Source organism: Lichenostomus cassidix, chromosome 5 (genome assembly GCF_008360975.1).
Source record: "Lichenostomus cassidix isolate B80296 chromosome 5, HeHo_3.0, whole genome shotgun sequence".
Taxonomy (NCBI): domain Eukaryota; kingdom Metazoa; phylum Chordata; class Aves; order Passeriformes; family Meliphagidae; genus Lichenostomus; species Lichenostomus cassidix.
The window spans coordinates 11,437,324-11,462,680 of record NC_139486.1 but is presented as its reverse complement, the minus strand read 5'-3'; the positions used below and the strand labels follow the sequence as shown (position 1 = coordinate 11,462,680).

Sequence of the window (25,357 nt, the reverse complement as noted above, 5' to 3'; positions counted from 1 at the left end):
AGTCCTTAAAAACCTCCATTTATCTGCATGCTAATAGGCTTATCTGCTTCCTCAGTGAAGTTAAGCTAAAATTCTACTTAAAATTACAAACTGAGAAATATTATAAAAGCCTGTGCATAGGCAGATGTGAAAGCTGTAATCTGCCAGGATTCCTCTTGATGGAAAGCAAGATATGATAGAGATAAAAATTTGTCAGAAAAATAATTTAAAAATAAAATATATTTGGATACATCCCTGTGTAGAGGTAGGACAGCATTATGAATGGGAAACTATAACATGAATTGAAAGCAATGTAGACATTTCAAGAAATAACAAAAGTAATAAGAATGTATTACTGATTTGTGCTTTGTTAATATTATGCCCTAATTCTAATCAACCATGCAGTTATTTCTTACAATTTTTTACAGCTTAGCTGATATGATTTCAGAATGCAAAGCTTTCTCAACTAAAATGATTTGCTGCAGCTAATTATTATTGAAAAAAAATACTGTGATTCTTTGTAAAGGTGTCCTTATCTTTCCTTTTAAGGTATGGGATGCTGTGGATACAGGCTGCTGTTTAAAAACATACTCCTGTCACTCCTGTGCTGTTCGAGCTGCCCGGTGGTCATCTTGTGGAAGAAGGATCCTCAGTGGAGGCTTTGATTCCACACTGCATTTAACAGATGTAGAAACAGGTAAGGGCCATGAAGAGTGCATTATAGCCATTTCTTTGTTGTGTGCAGGTAACTTGGGATATTGCTAGCTTTATTCTTTCTTCTAAAATATAGACAGATCTGTAGATGAAAGTTGGAATTTTTTGAAATGTGACCTTACTTAAAAAATGTATCTTAGCTATTAAGAGTAGTTGGAGAAATTTGAGAAAACTGAAATATCTTACAGTTCAACTTCTGTTGTGAGATATTACACAGATGAATAGAATGAAATGTGTATTTTTTATGCTTTGACATGGTCATTCATTAAAGTGTTTGAAAAGCCTCTTAAGGCTGAGTTCAATAACATTTATACATATATTTAATTTAAACATAGGCTTGTATCTCATTCTCTGTTGGGTTGAAGTTTGTGCTTAATTAGGTGATTTTTTCTTTTCTCTGAATAGGACCTTAATTAGGAGCATAGACACTTAAATTCTGCTATGAAACCATGAGACTGAGCTTGTGTTGCTTTGATGCATTTTTGAATTTGATTTGGGATTTGATTGTTGTAACCTTAACAACTAATTTCCTGGATGCTGTGTCTCCTCATGTCTCCTTCCCAAACGAAAGTGCTTCTGTCAGCTATATTCCTTCTCTCCTTAATGGATGTCACCAGCATCCAGCAGCATTCACTGGGGCTGTGCATAATAGGACGTCTCTGTGTGTCTGTAAATGAATTAGGTCCAAAATGGGACCTTGTCAAGGGAATAGATGCAATTTTATATTTTGCACTGAATTTATTTTTAAGTGTTTAACTCCTGCAAAGGTGCAATATTTTTTGTGAGACTACAATGGAAATCCTTACAACAATTCCAAGCAGTTTTTGCCTAGGAGGATTTTCTCTTGTGTAAAACCAAGAATTACATTGTATGTGAATATCTGGAAAGCAGAAGTCCTTTTCAGATGAACTGGGAAAGCGGCCAAGAAAATTTTTAAATATTGTTCACATGAGAAAAAGATTCTTTTCTGTGCTCTAAGAATTTATTTTTCTCAACAATAGTCGTAAGAGAAGTATTTAAATTCAGTGATGGCTGAAAGGGAGCTGTTGCAGTGTGGGAATGCAAAATATGTTACAGAATACTGATGTTTTGAGAATATTCAGCTTTTTTAATGGGGAAAGGAGCTTTATATACTTGGTGTAGTAGTATGTGAGGTTAATATACCAAGTCATTAATATGTTAGACTTCTACAGCAACCTTTCTAGTCTCACAGATAACTGAATCTTACTAATCCAAGTGGATTTGCTTTTGTCTGTAATGCTTAAAATTCTAAACAGAATGGCTATCTTCTTAATGCGATTTATAGCAGTTGAATAGATTTTGTGTGTCTGAATCATTGAAGGGCCTACTCTGGAAAAAATCTCATAAAATCATAGCACAAATTCCAAAGATACATAATTTAAATGATACATTTTAATTTCTAACATCTCCTTGGTTTAACTATCCAGTAATGGGATAGGAGTCAGGATTAAGTTAATTATAGTGATTCATTTATACTTTTCTAGGAGATGACTGTAAGAGCAAAATATATTTACTAAGTTTCAAAGCACATAAGTTTGTAAATTGTTCTTTTCTTACTGACTCGTGAATTATATAGTGTTTCTTGGTACTTAAATAAACCATATGTGTAAAATGAATGCTTATATATTTGAAAAGATCAGATATTCATTATTGCCTTATTTCGAGAACACAGAATTCCTTGTAGTTCCTTTGAACTGTGGTTCTGTTTGGACCTGACTTTCACACCTCATTTGAAAAAGTGTAATATGAGTGATTAGAATTTTAGTCTGATTTACTATGTATGCAAGCCACTTTCTGAGCTCCTTCCCTGTTGTAAAGTTACTCTTTTCATACATTTCAGTCAGTTCTGTTCAAAGAAACAGGGCAAGCAGTTTGCCTCTGGAATCCAAATCAATTTGATATAAAAAGCCTCATTTCCATTTGAAAAACACTAAGGCATCTATAAAATTTTGATTTACATTAGTTCACTGAATCATTCATTCCTCTTCACTCTTCATCAGTGCTGAGATGATTTCTTCTTTGATTAACTTCAGATAGATGTTAGAACTGTTGCTTCACAGAGGACTTTCATATACTTTTTTGGACTTCAGTCTTAATTACTTTCCATTGCTAGTGTGAACTAACCACCAGTGTGTTTAAATGTAGTAAGTGCATGCCAGAGGGATTTTATAAAAAATAAGGCTCTCTTTAAGGCTCTATGCTTTGTCTCTTCAATATTTTGTTCTGGTTCAACATTTTCCCAATCCTTTCCTAAAACCTAATCTTTCTTGTCTTTGTTTTCAGTATAGGTTTCATATATTACATCTGTGTTATAAAAATTGTTACAAGTCCTTCACTAAGAGAACCTAATGGTCTGAATAGAACGACTTTAAAAATTTAAGAATGGTTGCAAATACTGTTTAGTACATGCATTGAGCTGCTGAGTTGTGGGGGATTTTCTTGTCATTTTCTGTTGGTTTTCTGTTAGGAACATAGTTTCTGCCCTATTAAATCAAGATTGTAGGCTGGCTAATTGTTCTGGGCCTGATGAACACTAGGTATGATATTTCTCAAAGGAATGTGTCAGCATTTTTTTTAACAAACAGTGCCAGAACAAATTCTCCAGGAAATTTTCTTTCTAAGATTGGACTTTAATTTGGGTACTCCTTGTCCTAATACATTGCATTTTCTGGAGTAATTTTTAAAATCTCTATGATCTGAACTACATCAGAATAGAAGCAAACACTGAAATCCAATTAATCTTGAAGCAGAATTTTTGTTGTTGGAGAGAAATCTTGATGTAATGCTAGAAGACACATCCGTGGAATCTTACCCCGAAGTTTTACAGGACCAAACCTCTTGCCCTTGTCACATGTATGTAATGAAAGTTCATATATATATAGGAAGATCTAAGATGCTGCAAGCATTAAAAATGGGTTGATAGGAATCTTAGGAAATTCAACAAGAACATGCATCTGGAAGGGAATAATCCTGTGCAACAGACCAGGCTGGTGCTCAACTAGTTAGAAAGCAAACTTTTCTTTGCAGGAAAGTTCCTGGAGGTCATGGTGCTGAATATGAATCAGCAGTCTCCTCTTCCAGCAAAGGTCAGCTTCATTCCAGGCCAGATTAGGAAGGGTTTTCCTAGCACACAGAGAAACCAAGCTCTTCCCAGATATGTACAGTGAAAGGATAAGAAGCAAAGGAAAAATATAGGAACATAGAAACTTGTTGGCTCAACTGAAGGGTCATCAAACACTAAACCAGGCTATGCAGAGAAGGTTTTGACTCTATACTTGGTGATATTCAGAACTTCCGTGGACAGACCCATAAGTAACCTGCTGCAGCTGGACCTGATTTAAGTAGGAATTTGGACTAGATGATCCCTGGAGGTACAACCTACATGATACTGTGATGAAGAACAGGGCAAGAGAAGAATTCAAATTAATGAGGTACAAGGAGTTCTCTTACCCTGGTTTGAATAAGAGATAGTAGGTGTTGTTGTGCAAGCCTTTTTCTAAATTCAATTTTTGTAGATAATTTATTATCTTCAAGAGTCTTGCATTGCCTTAACACCAGGATATGAAGCTAAGACTCTCCACAAATATGGTTTTCTTAAAAGCTATTGTACACATTCAGAATAGGGGTCTGATCCAAAATATGCATACATTTTTAAGGAACTCAAAGTTATTCATGAGTCATTCACATGAGTGGTTTTGTGATTAGTTGCAGTTTGCATCAGGCAAATTCAGTACTGCATTATGGAGATTCACAAATACTGGTAGATCCAAAAACTACAGATTTACTGCCTGCTAATGGTTAATATTTTTGTTATTGCCCTATTTTATATATGTTATTTCTTTATAAAAGTAAAGCTTTTAGAATGGTTTCAGAAATGTGATAATGATGCAGCAGTCTGAGACTCCCTGGTTTTGTTTTTCACTAATAACACACAGTCATTTTCTATTACTGGTAGTTCAGACACACTGTTATTTGCAGAGTATTAAATAGTGCTGTATTCAGAGAGCATTGAAAAAAAATGCTTTTAAAACAATTCCAGGTCAAATACATTTGACATTTAACTTCAGTTACATCCAGATGCAATGGAGATGCTCTACCAGCTTTAGAAGGGTAATTGTATTTTTAAAATTTATTTATAACGATTTTATTTTTGGAGTGTATGTTTTATTCATCAGTAGATTTTTCATTAGTCACAAATGAATTGGTATAATAGCATAGGCAGAACATTGGCTGGGTTTTTACTATTTGCATATTGTAGATACTTTTCATTCCTTTAATATTATGACAGAGGGAATGTTCCAAGAAATTTTGGCACATTTCCTAAGTTGCCAAATGCTGCAGTTGTATTTTAGTTCATGGACTGAGCTTGGTTTCAAATATCATTTCCTCAGAGTTATAATGAGAGAGAGTGTTTCTTAATGGAACATTTTGTACCTACCAAGAGAATGGTTTAAATTTTCTTTTAATGTATTTTTTCCATTCTAATTTGATATTGCTATAGATATAACATTACTATTTTTAATGTACTTGTATTTGTTCGCATAGGAATTTTAGTTCTCTTACCTGAGCTTCACCCCAGGAGATCTGTGGCATTCCTCTGTTCCAGCCTTTCTCTCCCAGTTCTGTTTAGACAGTATGCTTTAATATGCAGAAAGATTTTATATGACACCTCAGAAAAAAGCCCAGTTGATTTTTAAAAAATTTTTTAGAATTAAAAAAAAAAAAATTATTACTTTTTTTTCTTTTGAGTGGATGCAGGCACCTTAGATATGAGGTCAAAGGTTCCCCCCAAATTCAGCAGTCTTATGAAATGTATTGAACATAGTTTAGAGGTCACTCTCCAGCTAGGAGATAACAGCATTTTACTTTTTATGCTCACTGGTGTAAAGTCTTTGCTAAAAGAAGAGAGAAAAGTATTTATTTTAGTGACTTTTTAAAGGTTAAAAGAGAAAATGATTTAATATTTCAAACATCCTCACATGCTGTGAACTTGTGAATATATAGGGGAAAAAATTAGGAAAAACATGTAGTCAATATAAGTATGGTACTTGAAAAAATAAGGCCATTTGTAAGCAAGCATGGAGAAGTAGGAAACCACTGATTTGTAAAGAACAAATTACGTCTGATCAATCTAATGTTTTTTCTCAGTATTGTGCATGAGAGAGATTGTGACTGTTATGAAATATTTTTGTATATATTGTTTTATGTCTTCTCCTAAACACAGAGGGAAATCCATTTTGCCAAGCAAGATTGCTCTTGTGTCCTTGTAAGTCTCAGGCTTCACTTTTCTTTACAGATCAGAGTAAGGAAGTAAATGTTTTTGGGTTATGCATGTAGGTGTGTGAACCTCAGGACCATAAACACAGTAACAGGAGTATCCTGTGCTGAGTTACTCTGCTGATGTTCTGTGAAAAATTCCCAATGTTAAAAAGCCTTTATAACATCTGATTCCATAGCTGAGCAGTTTCACAGTAGGCTACTGCATAAAGGAGCAGAAACACATATTCAAGATATTTTTAAAGATTGTTTTTCCGTACTGTGTATGTTACTATTATGTTACTGGCAAGCCTTTAATGCTTGGAGAATTGAATTAAAGCCTTTAAAGAACATAAAACACACTACAAAAAATATAATAGGTAGTGTTACTGAAATGGTGAAAATTAAGGATTTAGTGAAACATTTGCTTTCTGCTTTGGAATAACAACCCCTGATACAGGAAAATGATATGTGGTATGGATTTTCCCTCAATTAGCTAAAGATATTTTCTGAAGACATAATTTTCTAATCTCTGAGTTGGTTATGCTGCCTTTAGGAACTAAAATGCAATAAGTATCTATGCAATAAAAGTATATACAAGCTTGCTGAATTACACCTGTTATGGCTAAGGGAGTCTTCTCCTCAAAAGCCATCTTTAGCAATATATAAAATAAGGCCCTCCAAAGCTGCATGTTTAATTTTTATAAAATGGTAATTGTAGAGAAAAATATATGTAACTGTAAATAATGATTTCCAGAAAGGTGGAGGAGGATCAATAGCAAACACTGAAGCTGGATTTTCCAAGCTATGGAGTAGGTTCCATCATAGAAGGATTACAGCCTGGAAAGAACAAATTCTGCTCATAGTAGTACAATACACTAAGCAAAGTTTGTACAGAAGAGGGCTGAGAGTTGAATTCATTGTTTCAAATTACTGAATTGCATGAGCTAATTTGCCCCATGTCATCTTCTGCGTTGATCTGTTCCATCTCTCAGATGGTTGTTTTTCCTAAATTTCTGAATTGCATCATGAATAAATTTTAGTTCTGACAATAGAAGTATTTCCTTTCTGCAACATTGTGATCCTCCCCTTTTGAGTGTGTTACCTGCTGCTGTTCAGCCTCTCTGCATTCCAGTCTTGCTTGTTTTCTGTGACATGGCAGTAGAATGGAATTCATGTGTACATCTAATAGACTCTTCCAAACACTTTACTTAGTTTCCAAAAAGAGATGTTTGACTGAATTTCACTTTGGGGAGTGAGATAAGAGAGAGAGTTGTATTGCAAAGTGTTAGTTGGAGAGCCTGAGCTTCTTCGATTAATTTATTGTGATTTTTTCTGAGATCAGTAAAAAAAAAAGGTTGATATCTGCATCAAATGGTAAGGTAGCAGCTTAAAATAGGAAAAAGAAGGAGGTTGAAGAGTATAGAGGTGAATAAGATGCTCAGGTTGTTTGCATTAATTTTGTTATTACACTTTAATGTAGAATTCATAACACTGAGATCCTTATGTTTTAATTATATTAGTGACTGTCACTGAGAGCTTTTGGATAAATAGCAGCCTCTAGAAGACAAGAAAAGGGCAAATCCAGTGCCCATTTCTCTTTGAAATGGGGGAGACAGAGTAGGGAATTAGAGCATTTTAGTTTCTGGAGAGAATATCAGGTGAATGATTAAATTACTTGGAAGTAGTTAGGAATGAGATTGAAAAATGGACTTATTAATAACAAATTATGTTAAATCAATCTTTCTGTGGAAGTAATGGATCTTGTAGTTAGTAGATGAAATTAATTTTGAACTAAATGCACATCTGTTTTTCTTGTGTTTTACCTGACTTTCTTGTGTCTTAGGTTAGGGAATACAAGTATTTATTATAGAAAAAGCAGTTTGGAGAAGTCTTGTGGAGGTAAACACACAGCAAAGCCAGTGTTTGCCAAAAGCTTGAATGATGAGTTCCACTGAATCAGTTGTGGATACGTCTAATGCCATTTGGATTGTGCACTTTGTGCAGAACAGTGATCACTTGAAGTGTCCTCTATAAAGCTGTGTGACAGGATTAGTACAGTCAGGCTGCATTTTTGCTAATTTCTGGGTGCAGTCCCATTGAAAATTTGTTGATTATACTCCCAGAGTTTTTGTTAAGCTGGGAACTAGTAAGAAACAAATTCCTTTGGGAGCAAAGTGCTATTAAGCTGAGTAGTGAGTCTCCATGGGGTAATTCAGTATTTTCTCAAGTGCTGTGGGTGAGAGTAAGATGCCTGTGCATGTGGCTTTTGTAAAGCCCCCCCAGTGATGCCTGGTAGTGGTGTACATGAGAGCAATATCTAGTTGCTCCTATAACTGATGATTTTAATACTTTCTTCCATCCCTGTGGAGTCTTTTTTCCCCCTGCAGCTGTTGGGATACTGAAAGCTCCCATGGTGAGAGATGGTCACTGTTAGATATGACTTGTGGAGAAAATCTCTGCTGCCCTTATGACTTTTTTGTCCTTTTGGGGAAGTAACTCGTTGATGAAATTAGGTCTTTCACTTAGTAGTGACAGAGAGGCCCTTTAGATCTTGCATGGGCAATTGGTGGATAATTTGAAAAAGGACAAAAATCCCCTACAAATACCAGAATTCACATAGAACAACACTCACCTCTCCTTCAGGCTCTCTGTAATGTCTTTTGCCTGCCTTTTCCCTTGATGAGTATGTGTGAAGAAGTAAAATCTTTCTCTTCTTTAAACTGAATAAATAAGTGATTTACAAGTCCTAGCCTATTGAGCAATACCTCCAGCTTGTGTGTGTAAGTTGAGTTCAGCAGATGAAGAAAATGGAACTGATGATGAAAGCTAATAAATCAGCCCCAGATAATGAAATAAGCATAAGAAAATCTATGTGAATGATTTTCAATATTCTGCACCTAACAGTAAGAGTTTACATCTGTCAGTAATGTTTTTAGCTGAAAGTATTTTCAGTTGTTTAAGAAAGCCTGTTTTAAGACAACCCTCACTTGCAGAAAATGCAAATTAAAGAATATTTTAAGAAGCTTTTATTATAGTATTTTAAAGGATTTTTTTTTACTTCTGCAGTACCTCCTTCACTGTTGCTTACAACAGTAACTTTATTTAATATAGATCTTTATATGGGATATGTAGAATATAAATCACAGTTGTTATTGTGAAAGTGAGCAGGTATATTTATCTCAGTCCATACTGCTGTTCCAAAAATTTTATTTCAGTGAATATACAGTAATATCATGAATTTGTTAAGATGAAAGGAAGCAGCGGACTGTGGAAAAGTCCTATAAATTAACCTAGCTGAGTTCTGTTGTGTTCAAAAGTGCAGGCAATCCAATTGACACTGACCACAGGATCCTGTGGAGATTAGTGTACACAATTAAATGTTGGCAACAATGTATCCATGGGAACAGCTATTGCCTTCATATGGTGGTATGCAAATTATTTCCTACTTTCATGATGAAGTTTCACTCCTATCTTCACAGAAAGATAAGTAAACAACTCAAGAGTTATAATATAGATTGGGACATGGTGTTTCTCTACAAAGTTTTGTTCTAGTTGTTTTTGTCTCACTGATAAAAAGATGGTGGCTTCCACCATTAGATTTGTAGATATATTCCTGTGGGTTGTCTGAACTGAGACATTGGTGGAGCTCCTCTCCTTAGTATGGGAACTACTTGTTCTCTCCTTTTAGTAGGAAACAGTCAATGGTGCAGAGGCCCATGAGCAGGAGCAATTTCTTGAGGATAGAAATGAGTGGGCTGTCTTTTATTTTCATTAAGTAAGAGTAGCCCCAGATATTTGAAATGTGTTAATATGAGCATGTTCACCTTTGGCAACCTTGATATTTTTGAAACTAAGTTGAAATGAATAACATATTTCATTTTCTGCTTGAATTTTAATCTCCGCTTTTCACTTGATTTTAGGGAAGCAGATATTTAGCAGCAAAACCGAATTTAGGATCAGTGCACTGAAGTTCCACCCTACAGAGTCAAATGTTTTCATTTGTGGAGGGTTCAGCCCAGAAGTTAAAGCGTGGGATATAAGGACTTCTAAGGTAAAGGAAATATTTTTTCTCTTTCAGAGTGTTTCTTAGGTTGTGTGTGCTGTGTGTTACTAAGCTGCTAGATGTACTTGCTGATCTTTCAATGAAATGTTATTCTGAAATATTTTGCATTTGTCATTGTGTTCCTATTTGTTGATGTGAACCTCTGTAATGTGTTTTAAGTGCTACGAGGAACATTGTACACAAAAATAATATTTTTTCTTTCGGTAGATACAAGTAACATGTAGCTGAATTGAACAATGCCAATAGCTCGCTTGAGGATTGTGAAAAGCAGTTGTATTAGGAAGCAGTACAGCCAATTCACTTTTCAAGCTGTTACATGTGGGTCGGGATTTGTGTGTCTGTACCTTTTGTACAGAAGCCTGGAGCAATTTTTACATTCATGAAGTGCCACAGAGGTGTGAAATGCCTCTGCTTTTACTTTATCATGAACCACAAAAACAGTGTGCTCCCAACTGCCATGCAGAGCTCAGGTAAGACCAGAGCTGTACTTTGCCAGTGGAAGTGTAAGGTAAGCAACATTGTGATGCACAGAACAGCTCAAAGAGAAGCAGGGACTGTAAAGTGAGTAGTTCTTTGTTTTCCTTTGAACTTCTCTGTGGGTAGATCCTACTCATCATAGTTAGCCATCTGTTGGCTCTTGAGGATGGCGGAAGGGACCTGAAAAAGATAAGACAGCATAGCCAAACCTTCTCTCTGCCTTTGATGTACTAAGAATAATAGGTGTGAGATGTAGGGAGATACCTTTCAGGTATGAGGGCTCTAACAGGAGAGCTCTGAAATCATTGTGGAAGTTGCTCTGTTGAGGAAACAGAGTATTCTTTTGCAATTAACAATTGAGTTCCTGTGCTGCAGTTGCATTTGTCACTGATGTTTAAAAAGAATTTAATTATGTAGGATCTCTATCACATGAGTAAGTTCTTAAAAGAAAAACATTAGTAAATACATATTGAGACTGCCACATCTGAGGCCACTCTGAAAATAAATTTATTGTGAGTTACAGAGTTACAGTGTTAGTGGGAAAACCATTGTTAAAGCTGTGGATGGGATTTATTGCATCCATCATACTTGTATGATGGCTAGTTTTCCTTGATAGGGCTGTGAAGAGACACTCAAAGCATAGGTCTGTGAAGGAAGATAGTTCTAATTTTAAATTGCAAAAGGTTAATGCTTTTGGTAAAAAATACCTGTGTAACTTTTAAAAATGAAACGAAATTTCCATTGTAACTGTTCCCCCGTGGCAGGGAACTGAAGAAGAAAGACTAATAGAAGTCTTTGCTCCTGAAGTCTTTGCTCAGTGGTTTCATAGTATGGAAATGAAATAGAGAATACAGTTTTTCTTTCTTGAGATTCTCATCACAGTAGACTCTAATTGTGGGGAGAAGAGGTGTAGTCTGTAATTGAATACTTCACTGTCCTTTTTAACATGGAGAAGCCATTGTATGTCGTGTTATGCTGAGCTGCCTTTAAAAGGTGCTTCAGGAACTAAGTGGATATCATCTTTTTAAGGCTTAAAGATTGTTGATTGTTATGTCAAATTTGAGGTCTTTGATTGTAGTCAAGGGCAGATGTAGGTGACAAAACTTTCTTTCAGAGATTTTCTACCTTGGTCCAACAATCTTTTCTGGAAATTATACTGTAGTTATACATGAAGTCAAGTGATAGTCTGGTTGTGTACAAAGCCAGAGACATTCTTTCACCCCACACGTCATTTCTTTGTGATGGATTTTGCGCCTATGCATATCTTTGAGCAACTATCTCTGAGAATCTGTGAAGATGATTCTTCTATAAATTTCAGATCAATTGTGATTGATGAGCATGGTCATGCCAAACTGGCAATACCTCCAGCTCGTGTGTGTTTAGAGTGCCCAGGCTCTCCAGATGGAAAATGATAACTGGTTCTGTTCTACAGTTACAAATGACTGAAATTGCAAAAATGTGCCTGTCAGTACAGTGCTCATGTTATACATGGTTGTGGAGGAATATGTTAGAAATTTTTCACAGGTGGTAGGACACAATCTCAAATATTGGTAATGGAGAAGGCACTTCAGTTTCAAGGAAATAGAATATTTGTTTAGAATGGATATTTACAATCCAAGACTTTTGCTTGAATAAGATGTTTTTTTCAGCAATTTTGGTACCAGAGATTGTGATGACAAGATCTGAAGACTATGCAAAATTGGCATTGACTGAAGTAGAGCTAAGGGGCTAGATATCAGATGTTAGTGCTTGTGCTTGCTAGATAAGTTAGCTCTGAGTTGTCTCCTGAGTCTGTTACTCTCCTGTTGTCAGGATCTCTGCCAATCCCCAGTATTTTGGCTTTATCTTTGAACAGCATTAGTGTCACCAAGACAAATGGCTTGAAAAATGCTGTTCTTGACCCTTTTTGCCCCCTTGTGAGTTGTCAGAGTTTCAACAATGCTTTCCCTTGGCACCAGCCAAGGTATCAAACAGGATTGTATTCCAAGCAATGAAGACAATAAATGTGTTTGTCTCTTAATGCAGCTCCTTCCTTTTTGGTTTTAAATTCTGACGGTGCCTCAGTTTAACTGTCAATTGATATGTCTGGCAAACCTGCTTGTAGTTCAGACCTACATAAACATAGATTCAGAAAGCACTTCCTTGTGAACAGGAGCAGGCATGGAACAGCACACGTTGTTTAAGCTGGACAGAGGCTGCAAAGCAGCACAAGCATCCCAGGCTGTGATTGCCAAATATTGCCAACCACCTCAGCCTGATGTTCTGCAGAAGGTGCATCCTACAGAAATATGTGCCTCTCTGAGGGCTGGAGTTTGCTATTTGGCTGTCTTGGAAAGTCTTCCCAGTGAAATTGTTCCTGAAAACTGGTGGTAGAGAGGAAAAGCCCTTCACCAATGGACAGTGTAGCTACAACACGAAGGCAAATAGAGAGGTGTAGAAAATACTTTACATGAGGCAGTAACAAGGAGCAGACAAATGTGTTGAGATGGAGGTTAGTCTCACCTATGCATCATTACTGCAAAATAAAGTAGTTACATTTCAAACTCTTAGGCATAGAGCCATATATTTGTTAGGCATGAATTATCAGTGTCATCAGTATATCATGTCTGCTGGTCCCTAGTTTGGGATTTCAATGGGTTCTTCAGGCATTCCTGCTTTCAGTTTATATTGCTATCTTTATTCATATGTCTTTTTCATCTTACACAGTTGTAGCCATAGTTAAGACTGGATAGTGTCCTGGCCAATATTTTGAAATTTATCCTGTTCCAATAAGTGCCATTTTCTCTTAACTGAGATAGATGTCTGGGGCCTCTTGCCACTTTTGTTTCAATTTTGACACAAACAACCTTTCTATCTTCCCAGTTCTTTCATCCTAATTCATTACAAGATTTTCCTGTTTTGCCTGTTCTTTCAAGTGCGTTAACCTGTCATTCAGCTTGGAATGATGTGTGGGTGAACTAATGGTTCTTTTTGTTCCTATCATCATGCCCCTGATAGCCTTTTCAGGCTTTGCAGCATATTTTGTCAATAGAGTGAATACCCTAAATCTGGCCTCTGAATCTTGTTATTCATTGCACATTGAAAACTCAATTTCAGCATTCACTGGTAATTCAATTTCAGGGGTCATTCTTTAGGATGCACTCCTGTGTTTTAGCAAGCTATCCTCTTGCACATCTTAAAATTAACTGTGAGGCAAAATGATAATTGTATAACAGGAAATAAGAGGATTTTTCGTGGAAATCCAGAGCAAAACATTAAGCATAACAGAGAGAGAATTAGAAAGTGAAAAAATACTGTCAAATTACACATACGTGCAGTGGTTTAAATGGGCTGCTTTATGCCAGTGTGCCACATTGATGGTTTCTGCTGCTGGAAAATGACATAGATAGTGGTGTTTTTAAAAGTTAGTACTTCTGACCAGGACCATGAATTTATGAGCATTAATTACTAATATTTATTTGTGATTTGAATGCAATACAAAAATTTGGTTTCCAAGTTCCAGAGAAAATATATCAAGTTGATTTGAGGCAGACTCTCAGCTACTGAAACTGAGAAATTTTAGGGGAGCTAATAGCATCCCTGCTTTACACAATGCAAACCTTGCTGATGTGTGCAAATGAATCCTTTCCATTCAGTTTGGCAGATCACTCAAGGTACAAGGGAAGTGAGCAAGTGGCTGCATGGTACTTAGTTGCTGGCTGGGTTTAAACCATGACAGAAATGTGCAGTAGGCTATTAATCAGAGAGGCAGATATTTATATATATATAAAAAGGAGGAATGTTGAAAGATATTTATTCCTATCCCTGTTCTGTTGAGCAAATAGGCAAAATTGTTTCAAATGTAGCATTGGGCATTAGGTAAGACAAAGAATGAAAGAACAATAAGGGAGTTAAAATCTTTAAGATAAAACTGAGCAATATACTTCAGAGAAATGAGTGGATGGAACAGCTTGTTAACTGCTCAGTGAAATGTAAAGTATACAGGCATCTCAAAATTACAGAGACAAGTAATCAAAGCCTGAAAAAAAATTAAAGAGGCAGCTGAATAGCCTGTGGAGATTTATTATAGTGTTATTTCTTTCTGTTTGTGTTAAACCCAGTTTAGTCTCTCTGGTAAAGAGATTATTCTGGAGGTCTTATATTACTGTATAACAGATTGATTAAATTTACGAAAAATTTGGAGAATGTTTATAGAGACTTTATGAAAAGACCAGAAAACTTGGAAGTGAGCTGCTCTGTTAAAAAAAACAAAGAACCTGCAGTGTCAACCAAGGAGGGAGCATCATATTGAACAGCCCTCATGGGACCCTTGGGCCTCAGAGCTGAACCTAGATAAACCTTGTAAAACCCTGCAGAAAGAAATGTGCAATAACCTCGAGACCTTAAAGTAGTTATGTATTTTAGAAGTATTTCCTTTCTCTGAGCCATGGAAGAATTTCTTAAGATGTTCAGCACAAGCCAGCACAGTCACCCTTCATTTTGGCTGATCTACATTAGATCAGGATACAACATATATTCAAACCACTTATTCTACCTGAAATTTTAATATTCCTTGAAATACCAAAGAGAACAAAAGGTTGAGACTTGTACCCTTTAACTCAGCAATAAGGACCTTATTGTGTTCATTAAAGTAAATATGACTGCAGATATTTCTTCTTGCTTTTTAATTTGGGTTTCTAAGCTTACACAGATGTACTATCAGAGCAAGACTACAACTGTAGCTGTCTTATACTGGTAATACTTTTAAAGGACATGAAGTTCATTATATGGTGAATGGTCGAACTGCATTGAAAGAATGTATTTACATGTGTCAGCAAGGTTTGGATAGTGTAGAGCAGGGATGTTGTTAGCTCCGGTGAGAGGAGGCATGGCAGTCAGAGCTTGCATCTGAATGTACTCATTTAAAGCTTCTAAATCTAAAGATTTAGATTTAGAAATTATATAATTATTTTTGAGATTTGACTATTTTACCTTTTATTTACATTCTGCTTTGATGAAACTTACCATTTTGTAAGCATTCAGGAACTGGTTCTTTATCATGTACATACAGAAATGCAAGGGACTTTAAAAGTGGAGACCACTAACTTTTTTTTGGACTCTGTTAAAAAAAGACTCAACTGTTGGATATATTGTGTTTTTGATCTCTTGTCTGTTGATGTTCATGTGCCCAGTGCCACAAACCACTGAGGTCTCTTGGAGCTTTTGCAAGAGCTATTTGTGATCGCTGTCAGAACAGCTAGTCCTGATGAAGCACCACACAGTAATCTGGAGAGGGAATAAGTGGAAGGTGCCAGGGCTGTGGCTCTGATCCCAAAGCATTATTTGAAGCTCTTAGACCTCCATAAATGCAAATCCACTGCTTATGTTAAACAAGGAAGGAAGGAGAGGAAAGGCATCAGGTAGAGGGAACTCAGTAAAATGTGACCTGGCAGCCACAGAATGGACTTTGAAGTAAAGATTGGTTATAGATACAGGAATAGAAGACATTAAAAAAAATTATGTGTTTTAAGTGAAGGCTGATTGTCTGAATTTTACTTGATGTCACTTTATGATGTTGGACTTTGGCAGAGCAATTGGAGAAGGTGGAAAAGGAGGGAACTAACCTAGGTACTTTATAATGAGAAAACTGGCTAAAAAGGATATATCAAGAAAGGAAACTGACTGGGAGGAATTTAATGAAGTACTTCAGGCATGGCACTAAATGGAAACAACATTTATTATTTTATTTTGGGAAAAGGTTTTGTTGTGGAAAATCTTGTGCTAGCACAATCAATAAGAAAAAGCAGTAGAATATTATGCAGGAAAAATAACAGTGGCTTTTTAGAAATTGAAAGAGTAAAAAAGGAATAGAAAGATTCAGCCATTTGGGATTAATAACAGAATTTTGTCAAGGAAAGTGTGAAAAATGATTAAGTCAAGGCAAATTTAAGGAAAATGTAGATTTGAAAATTTACACAGAATTTCCCATTTTTGAAATTGAGATCTTATAAGCTCTAGGAGAAATTAACTAGGGAAAAAATGGTGGAAGCTCCTATTTCAAGCTTTTTAAAATTAGTCTTTAAATGAACTGCATGATTTTTATTAACAACAGAGTTCAAGGCAGAGTAAAACCAGGGATTTTTCCTTCCCCCTCATCTTTGTTTATTACTCTGTACATTACTTAGCTACAAAATTGTGGCTATCATCTACAACTTTAGTTTTTAAAAGAAAAAAATTAAAGAGATGCTTTTTATGTTTTTGAGCTATTTCTCCATACTTGAGTTTATAAAGAAATAAGCCCAAGCTGTTAAAGCACAGTTAAAAAAATTAATAGGTGCAAATGCACTGCATTTGTTTCCTTGGAAACATTCTATTGCAATTTCTTTCAGATGAGATGCAGTCATTTTAAGTAGCATGTATTTAGGAGGCCCTAATGAATTTGTCTCTGGATAGCATATAAATATGAAAAAAGGCTGTAGAAACTGGTGGAGCTACTTGCACTTCTGGTTTCTATAGAAACAGCCAATACATTGTCATGTACTGGTGGTATTAGGAAGAACAAGGTAATTAAAATGAGATGATTTATTCAGTGCTTTAGAAAACTCATGTTATTCTTCTCAGAGAAATCCTTCCTGAATCCATGGACAAAAAGTTCAGAGAAATATGGGGGGTGTATATTTGCACTTGCATAATGGCATTTGGTTTTAAATGTTAACATTCAGGGCTCCTTTCTGAGTGTGAAGCACATGTCATGTGTCTGTAACACAGAGGGGAACACTCTGTGTGTTTATTTGGGAGCCTCATATAGTGGCATTGCAGAGGAGAATCCTAAACCTGTCTGTGGACAATCACTCCTGTGCTCCAGGAGAGACTGAAGGGAGCCAGCAATGAAACATTCCTCCTTTTGCAGCAGGAGTACTCAAATGAGAAGCTGTCAGGGAGTGGCTGTTCCAGTTTCAGCCCATTTCTAGACACGTTTTTGCACCCCCAGCAGTGACCAATACACTTTTGAAGAACAAGAATAGAAAAGCACTTATTTATCGCAGTTCCCAGCAATGGTTATCCAAGCCTTCCTAACTTAGAGTTTGGGGGCTTCCTGTCTCTTTGTGTTTTTTGGATCACTTTCAGTTTTCACTGTGGAATTGGTTGTTCTTGCTCTTTTTACATCTGCAAGTTCTTGTAGCAAGGAATTCAGCTTAAATATGTAGTGTTTGAAGAAGCATCTCATTCTGTGTGTTTTGAAGCTGCCTTCTGTTAATTTGCAGTCCAAAGTCCTATAATGGAGGAAACCATTCACCTTCTCCATGCTGCTCAGACTTTATTTCACATTCTTTCAAATTCACCTCAGTCATCTCATTTCTGTAGTTTTCCTTGTTTCCTAAGAATTTCTTGGTTTTGATCTAAAAGATCTGTGACTTACTTACAGAAAAGCCATTCTGTATTTTCCTGTATCTTTCCTATATGTCAATTTCACTTCTTATCCTATTTGAGGTAATTTTAAATTAAAAAATCTGATGGGAAATTTTTTTTTCTTAAAAATGATTGAAAGTTTCCATCACAAGATTCTTGTGCCTTTTCAAGTGATCTGACTTTAAAAAAAGCTGATGTACATTGTTCATATCTGAAGTCTTAGAGATCAATACCAGATTAAGGTTAACCACTTCTTCATCTTAAAACAGTTTTTCTTTAATTATTCTCAAGATCCCTTGATAATCCTGAGTTGTATCTCTGAAAACAGAGCAGTTACAAACAGGAAAAAACTTAAATAGCAAAGAAAAATAGATTTTTTTTAAACTGCATGAAGAGAAATACAGTAGTGTTTTGTTAAAACACTTTAAGGGAACATAAGACTCTAGCATGCTTGATCTTCTTGCCTATGATATTGTCATGTGTTTTGGTTGAAATTGTCCTTACAATTTTTAGATGGGGATCAGAGACATATATTGGATTTGTCATGTGTCTGTGATTTGTTGTGAACATGTAGCTAAAAAGCAAATAATAGTCTTCTGCCTCAACACCTTATTCTCCAGAATAGATTCACACAAATGGTTTACACTACAATAGGTTAAAATGTGCTTTTTATTGCTGTTAATGGTGTGGTATTGTTTCACAGAGAAAGGTTCATGCCAAATCACACAATCTAAAAAGGTAGGACAAGAAATGAAAGAAAAAATGTGCTCAGTTTTACAGGTTGGAAGCCATGGATCTGACAGATTAGGGGTTTTTTTGATGACCAGCCATATTGCCTGTAGTCCTATTAGATTTGTTTTGAGACCTCCTATCCTGATGCCCAGGGCAATGACTGTAAAAGCACCTTTCTGTCTCATCACTAGCATAAAATCTGAGGTGCTGTTTGTAAAGTGCATTGCACACAGATAACCAGTGACCAGCACTGAGCTGGGGCAAATAACAGCTCCTGAATTGCTTGTGTGGAGGCTTTGAGGTTTTTTGACAAACAACATACGAGGCATGGTATGTTCTTTATGCAGGGAAGTATTATGGAACACCCATCTGAAATATATACCTTGAATTCAGCATCACAGCATGCTTTTCACATCACTGGAACCATAAGAATCTGCTTGAAACTGATTTAATTTGCTTAAATTACCTTTCTTTTTGAGTGCCTGCAGCCATGAACTCTTGCCTTATTGAAGAAGCTTTGTTATTATGTTGGATTATGTCGACACCAGAAACGATTAGGCCTTCCCTTGAAATGAATTCTTTTATGTCCAGAAAATGCTTAGATTGAAGAAGTGGACTGTGGTTTTCTGGTGCTGATGGGTGATAAATCTGCAAATAGCCAAAGAGCAGAAGTTGTTTTTAACAAACTAAAGCCAGCAGGGTAGGCAAACTGGTGCTTTCCCCAGACAAGATCCTAAGGCATGCCATGAATTAATTGCCTAAGGTAGAACAAAGCAGGTTTAATTATGAGTACTTTTCTGAGCAGGGATGGTGCAATTAGTTATTTTTGAAAGCTGTCTTTATGGGGCAATTGAAATACTATGTATATCTAGTTCCCAGCTGCTATTCAAAGTGTTAATTTACTGTTCTCTGAGTCAGTTCTTACTATGTAGTTTGAAGAAAAAACAGCATAGTTGTTCTGAGGTATGTATCAAACAGAAAAAGAAGGTCTTTTGTACTAATTTTCATAAAGATAGTTTCCTGTTGCAAAGCTAAGGCACACAGGTAATTTGGCTAAATATCCTATTAAGTAACAAACAAATATTATTTAATGATTACTAGGGAAAATGTTTAAATTGATTGTGGCAGTTTTTGTAAGAACCCAACAGGTTTTAAGCAAAAATTAAAAGTATTTGCACATTACCAACTTCCCAATATCTTCTTTTTCCTTATCAAGAGATGCCTGTTGCTCCAAAAACTGTAAAAAAAAAAAAAAAAAAATCCAAAACCTAAACCCTTTACAATGCCGGACACAATGTATGTATGGATATGTAGCCACATTTCACAAGTTTGGGGTTTCTTTAGATGATGAAGAGCTAAACAGTATGTCTGAGATTTTCATCTTTAAAATAAGAAAATATTAAAGAATCTCCAAAGAATTAAAAGTACCATGAATAACCATTTGGAACTTTGTAATCATTTGTTGCTCTGTATCATTGTTCTTCATTTCCCAGCACTCACTGGCCTTTGTTTTTGGCTTTGTCCCTCTTTCTCCACTTGTGCTGCTCCATGCTTTTGCTCCTGCTGACTCTCTGACTGGGACTTGCCACTTCTGGAAAGGTGCCTGCTGCTAAGTAGCTGCCTCCTCCTCAGTCTGTTGGGGTGGTTTGCCTTTTGTGTCCACTCTTCTCAATTTAACTTCATTCTTCTCCTGCAGTTCCCACAGCTGTCAGGTTTCTGCATGGTTTTCCATCTCTCATTCCAGGCGGCGATTATATTTTGTGGGGTTTTTTCAGTTTGGGGTTTCATTTTGCATTTTTGCTCCTACAAAATAGCTTCATTTTCTACTTTACTAATGAACTATAGACTTCCTTTTATAACTCTGTGAAGAAATATGCATGGTGATTTCTCCATAGAGAAAGTGGAGGCTATAAATATGGAAATATCCCTTTTGGCTTTACAAAGTTTAATTGCTTTGTATATTATGCAGATTCTGAGGCTGTAAAATCTGATGAGAGCAAGTAACACATTTTTATATTCAATATCTTAAAAATGCAGGCAGATTGCTGAGAAATGTGCAAGTTTTTTGAGTCTGCAGGTTTACATCTTGTTGCTGTTATTATAGGGTGTGTAGGGTGCTTGCACGGCTGAGGCTCTTCACTGAATGCAAACATGGTGTTTCTAAACTGTGTATTTCACAAAACCTGTGAAAGGCAACTGGAGCAGCTGCTGCTGCCATCCTTCTGCAAGCTGAGATCACAGGAAGCAGAGCTGGAAGGGACATCAGGACATCCACTAGTAGATGGCCACCCTAAAGCAGGATCACCTTTCTGAACATTTTCCCAACAGTGATAGATTTTTGAGCTTGAGGCAGGAAATCAAGGAGTTCTCATGCTGTGTTTGATACTTGAAATGATTTTTCTTTAATTGGTGAAGGTGTAAAACAGAGGAATATCCAGGATATTTCACTGTGACGCCTGAAAATTGTTTCTTTGGTTGTTCTTCTTTTAAAAAGATATCTGCAAATGGTCTGAGTCCTGAAGTCGGTAGTCACTAGATATATTAGGGGTATAAGGTAGGCACTGAAATGGGACACAAAGTTGGGAGTCGTTTCAGGATAATGCTTCAAGTGCTTTCTCCCCTCTGTGGGTTTTTCTAGTGACATTAGAAGTCGGACTAACCTCTGAACACCCTGTTGGAAGTGCAGGTTGCTATGTTTTTAGCTATCTTGGAGAAAGAGAGATTTAGATATTAATAACTAGAAGTCTTCCCATGTCCTAGTTTCAAGGATCACCATATTCAGAGAGATGGTTTGCTTTGATCTGGCCACTTGCCTTGAAGTTTCTCTTCACTGGAGGCAAATCAGAGAAAAAAGAAAGCAAAAGTATTGATTTGCAAAATTCAAATTAGACAACATAGATACAGATTTTCATGAAGAAAGATGGAAAGAAAGGAAATGCAAATTGTTCACGTATTCCTTAGAATAATTAAAAATATCTCTTCTTTTAAAGATCCAGCTTACAGGCTGTTAAAATATTCAGAATCTGGTGGCTGATACCCATTTCTGCATGGATCTAACCCACTTTTTGTGTACAGTCGGAATCTCCCCAGGTGTAACTTGTACCCATTACCCCTCCCCTTTTCCACATAACTCTTTGTAAAAAGGGAGTTTCCATCACCTTTGTGGCCACCCTTTAAATACTGGAACATGGTCTCCCTTAAACCCTTTTTTCTCAAGGCTGAGCACGCCCAGTTCTCTCTGCCTTTCCTTATGTAGCAGCTTCCTAGTCTTTTGATCATCTTTGTTACCTTTCTCTGGTTCCTTCTCAGCCTGTCCCCATGTCTTTTGTACAGTGTGGGCAAAACTGAACACAATGTTCCAGGTGTGATTTGAAAAGAGCTGGCTGGAGTGGGACAATGACTCTGTTATCTCTGCTAGTGATGCCCTTGTTGATGGCCCCAGCACCCAGCTGGCTTTCTTTGCTGTAGCTGCACACTGTTCATTCATATTGATCTTGTTGTCCATGAGGACCCTCAGATCCCTTGTCACTTCCTAGCTGGCCACAGAGCTCCAGCTCCTGTGGTTGCTCCCAGGCTGTGTGTGTTGGCATACAGACACCTGAGGTGGTTGGTCTGCTGGTTTCCAGCTTGGAGGGCAGCTAAGGGACATCTGCTGCTGCTCTGGTTGGCCTGGCTATGCTCAGCTGGTTGCAATGGTGTGTTTAGTGCTGACATTTTGACACCCCAAACTCCCCGAGTCCTTCAGTTTAAAGCCCAGCTCACCAAGTGGAGCAGCTTGCTGCCAAAGGTTCTTTTGCCTCTTCTAGGGAATCTAGAAGTTTGTATTATAGAAGGGGCTTTGTGTAGACCCATCTTCACAACATTGTGTTGTCTAAAGCTCTTTCTGCATCTTACTCTAATTCCTTGGTAGTTTACAATAGAATCTTAAATATATAGAAATATAATATATAAATTGTACAAACTGATGCTTTTTAAAATAGAATTTGATTTTCCTGTACATTGATTCTTTATATACATTGACCAAGCTATTTAAAACTCTAGTACATCAACATTTTAAATTGAGTTACTTTTTCACATTTAAAAATAATAATTTGGTGGAGATAATTATTAATACAAGGAGGGAAAACATAGGTTATCATGTTCTAATCTGTCAAAAAATAACAAGTTCTTTTATCCCCTAGGTGTTAAGAGTGTACAAAGCTGCAGTACAACAGACTTTGGATATACTCTTTCTCCCTGAAGGAAGAGAATTTCTTACAAGCACTGATGCAGTAAGCCGAGACTCAGCTGATCGTACCATCATTGCATGGGACTTCCAAAGTGCTGCAAAAATCTCCAATCAGATTTTTCATGTAAGATTAACAACTAGTGTTGTTTGGGTCGTGATTTAAAATTTCATACTTGTCAGTGTATTAAAAAAAGCCCATTTGTTTTTCAATAAGGTCTTATATAAGAAGCTCTTCATGTAAGTTGATGACTTTGTTTTTATACGTAACACTTAATTGTTATTAAAAAATAACCTTGAAGACTGAGAGGTCTCCTTGTGTTTAAAATATTTACATTTCAGTGCTAATTCATTGACATCTAAGCTATATTTAGGCAAGGACTCTGCAGTGTCATTGTGGTTTGCCAGTGGTGCATGGCAGTAGCTGCTATAGTGCCACGTTTCTTTTCCCACACTTTTTCATACATTTTTCATCAGCTGCAATGAGGGCTATTGACAAATTGAGTTTAATATTCACATAGTAATAGCAACCTGATACGTGCATATAGATACCTAATACAGCATAATCACAGAGGCAAAATTTGCATTTATCAGTGCAGGTGCAGTATTTCTCAGTCATCTATCCAAGTAAGACATTTAATAGACTAAATTGTCTAGAAAGGCTGACAGCTTCAAAGGAGATTACCAAGGAAGTTAATAGAAAATTTCAACTCCCTGGGTCTTTTTTGAGAACCCAAGTCTAATATCCTATGTAATATAATATGACTGGATTGTATATAGATGCTTTTTGGCTGAAATGAACAGTGGTACTCTGCTGACAAGGACCCATGGTTGATGATTTAATAGGATTGTTTTGTGTTTAATTTCCAGTACTGTGTCTTTGTAAAATATTTGACCTATCAATATCTTGGGTAGACAATAGGAAAGGAAAAAACAATTGTGAATATATAAGTTACAGACCAGAAAGGTTCAACATCAAGGAGTAACAAACAAACATGACTATAGCATCGCTGATATTTACTTTTCCCCCCTGCACTTTTCTCCACCGTGAATAAAGAAAATGTGGTGATGATTTTGCAAACTCTGCTTCACTTATCTGAATTTCACCTTTGAAACCTTTGAGGTGGGAGAGAACACCTCAGATCTCCAGAAAGATTAGATCCCGACAGGACTTGATATATTGCTTGTCTGCATTAACAAAAGACTAGTTAAGAGCTCTAAAATAACCCATTACCACAGCATACCCAGCATAACAGCACAGTGCTCTGCAGATTGTGTTGCGCTTTCTGATCCCATACTTCCAGACCCATTTTCTCTGCAGAAACACACAGTGCAGTGTGCCCAATACCTTACAGTACACAGAGCTTTTTTCCCAGTCTTTCACTTCCAAATCACACAATAAAACCAGTCTGATGTTCTTCCCACTCTACCACATAGCCCATGGTGTCCAATGGTCACTGTCAGCCTGGTGTTCTTCACATGCAGAGGCATCCTACAGCCAAAGCTCTCTTAATTTGTATCCATGGCATCAAAACTCAGCACTGTATCTTTAGGTTAGACTGAAACTAACCTAAAGATTTGGACCTGATGGAAGCCTTGTGAGAGCAGTTGATTTCTGATGGAGTCACCATGCAGAGTTTTGAATATAATCTTAATTCAGTCTTAAATAGGAACTGTAAAGCCAAGTCTTATTAATTACTGCAGATATTTATGAGTTTGCTGCCAGCAGCAGCCTACATCACTGTCATAAGGAGGCTAGTAATGATCCTAATTTTTTTTCTTCTTTTTGATAAGAGCGGGATAGAGAAAGGTGTCTGTTTCAATCAGATGTTTTCTGTTCCTGTCAGTGTGGTCAGAACTGGGAGGATGGAGAGTTTGAGAACTGTACAAAATAGCATGGAAAGCACAGTATGGCTGTGGAGGAAGGGATATGGGAGAAGAAGATTCACTTTCACATCCAAACTTTGGGTTTCTGTGGGCAGGAAGAGGATGATTGAAAACCATCTGGTTAGTTACCTTTCTGCAGCTGCAGTATAATTATGGTTTAGAGCAATACAGGATTTTGGTCAATAGCTAGTAAATCAGGGTAGAGGTTTGATTTACCATTTGTCTTGATGTATGACTTCCAGTGGTTCATAGTTAGTTAAGTATCTTTATATAATGTATACTATGGAGATGCCTTATGTACACCTTGCCCTTCAGGGCTCTCAAATATGTCAAAAGATAACTTGAATCATTGGAACAAATCTTTTGTTTGATACAACAAAACTTCCTTTAAAATCATTTTCAGGAGCGATACACTTGCCCAAGTCTCACCCTGCACCCAAAGGAGTCTGTGTTTGTTGCTCAGACCAACGGGAACTACATGGCTTTGTTTTCTGCCCAGCGACCCTACCGAATCAACAAAAAGAAAAGATACGAAGGACACAAGGTATCCTTCCCCACTAGGAACTCAGTATCCGAGTTTAGAAAGAACATAGCAAAGCACCTCTGCTTTT

The 25,357-nt window shown here is 36.6% G+C and overlaps 1 protein-coding gene across 2 annotated transcripts in view; it reads left to right on the top strand.

The window, feature by feature from the left end:
* Nucleotides 1-25,357, top strand: part of WDR25 (WD repeat domain 25) — a 61,041-nt gene that overhangs the window by 34,094 nt on the left and 1,590 nt on the right. For both annotated transcript variants that reach the window (XM_085061373.1, XM_085061372.1), the window contains 4 exons: nt 529-676; nt 9,894-10,024; nt 22,816-22,986; nt 25,150-25,290. In XM_085061373.1, coding sequence (XP_084917499.1) covers nt 529-676; nt 9,894-10,024; nt 22,816-22,986; nt 25,150-25,290 — 591 coding nt within the window. The remainder of the gene's footprint in view (nt 1-528; nt 677-9,893; nt 10,025-22,815; nt 22,987-25,149; nt 25,291-25,357) is intronic.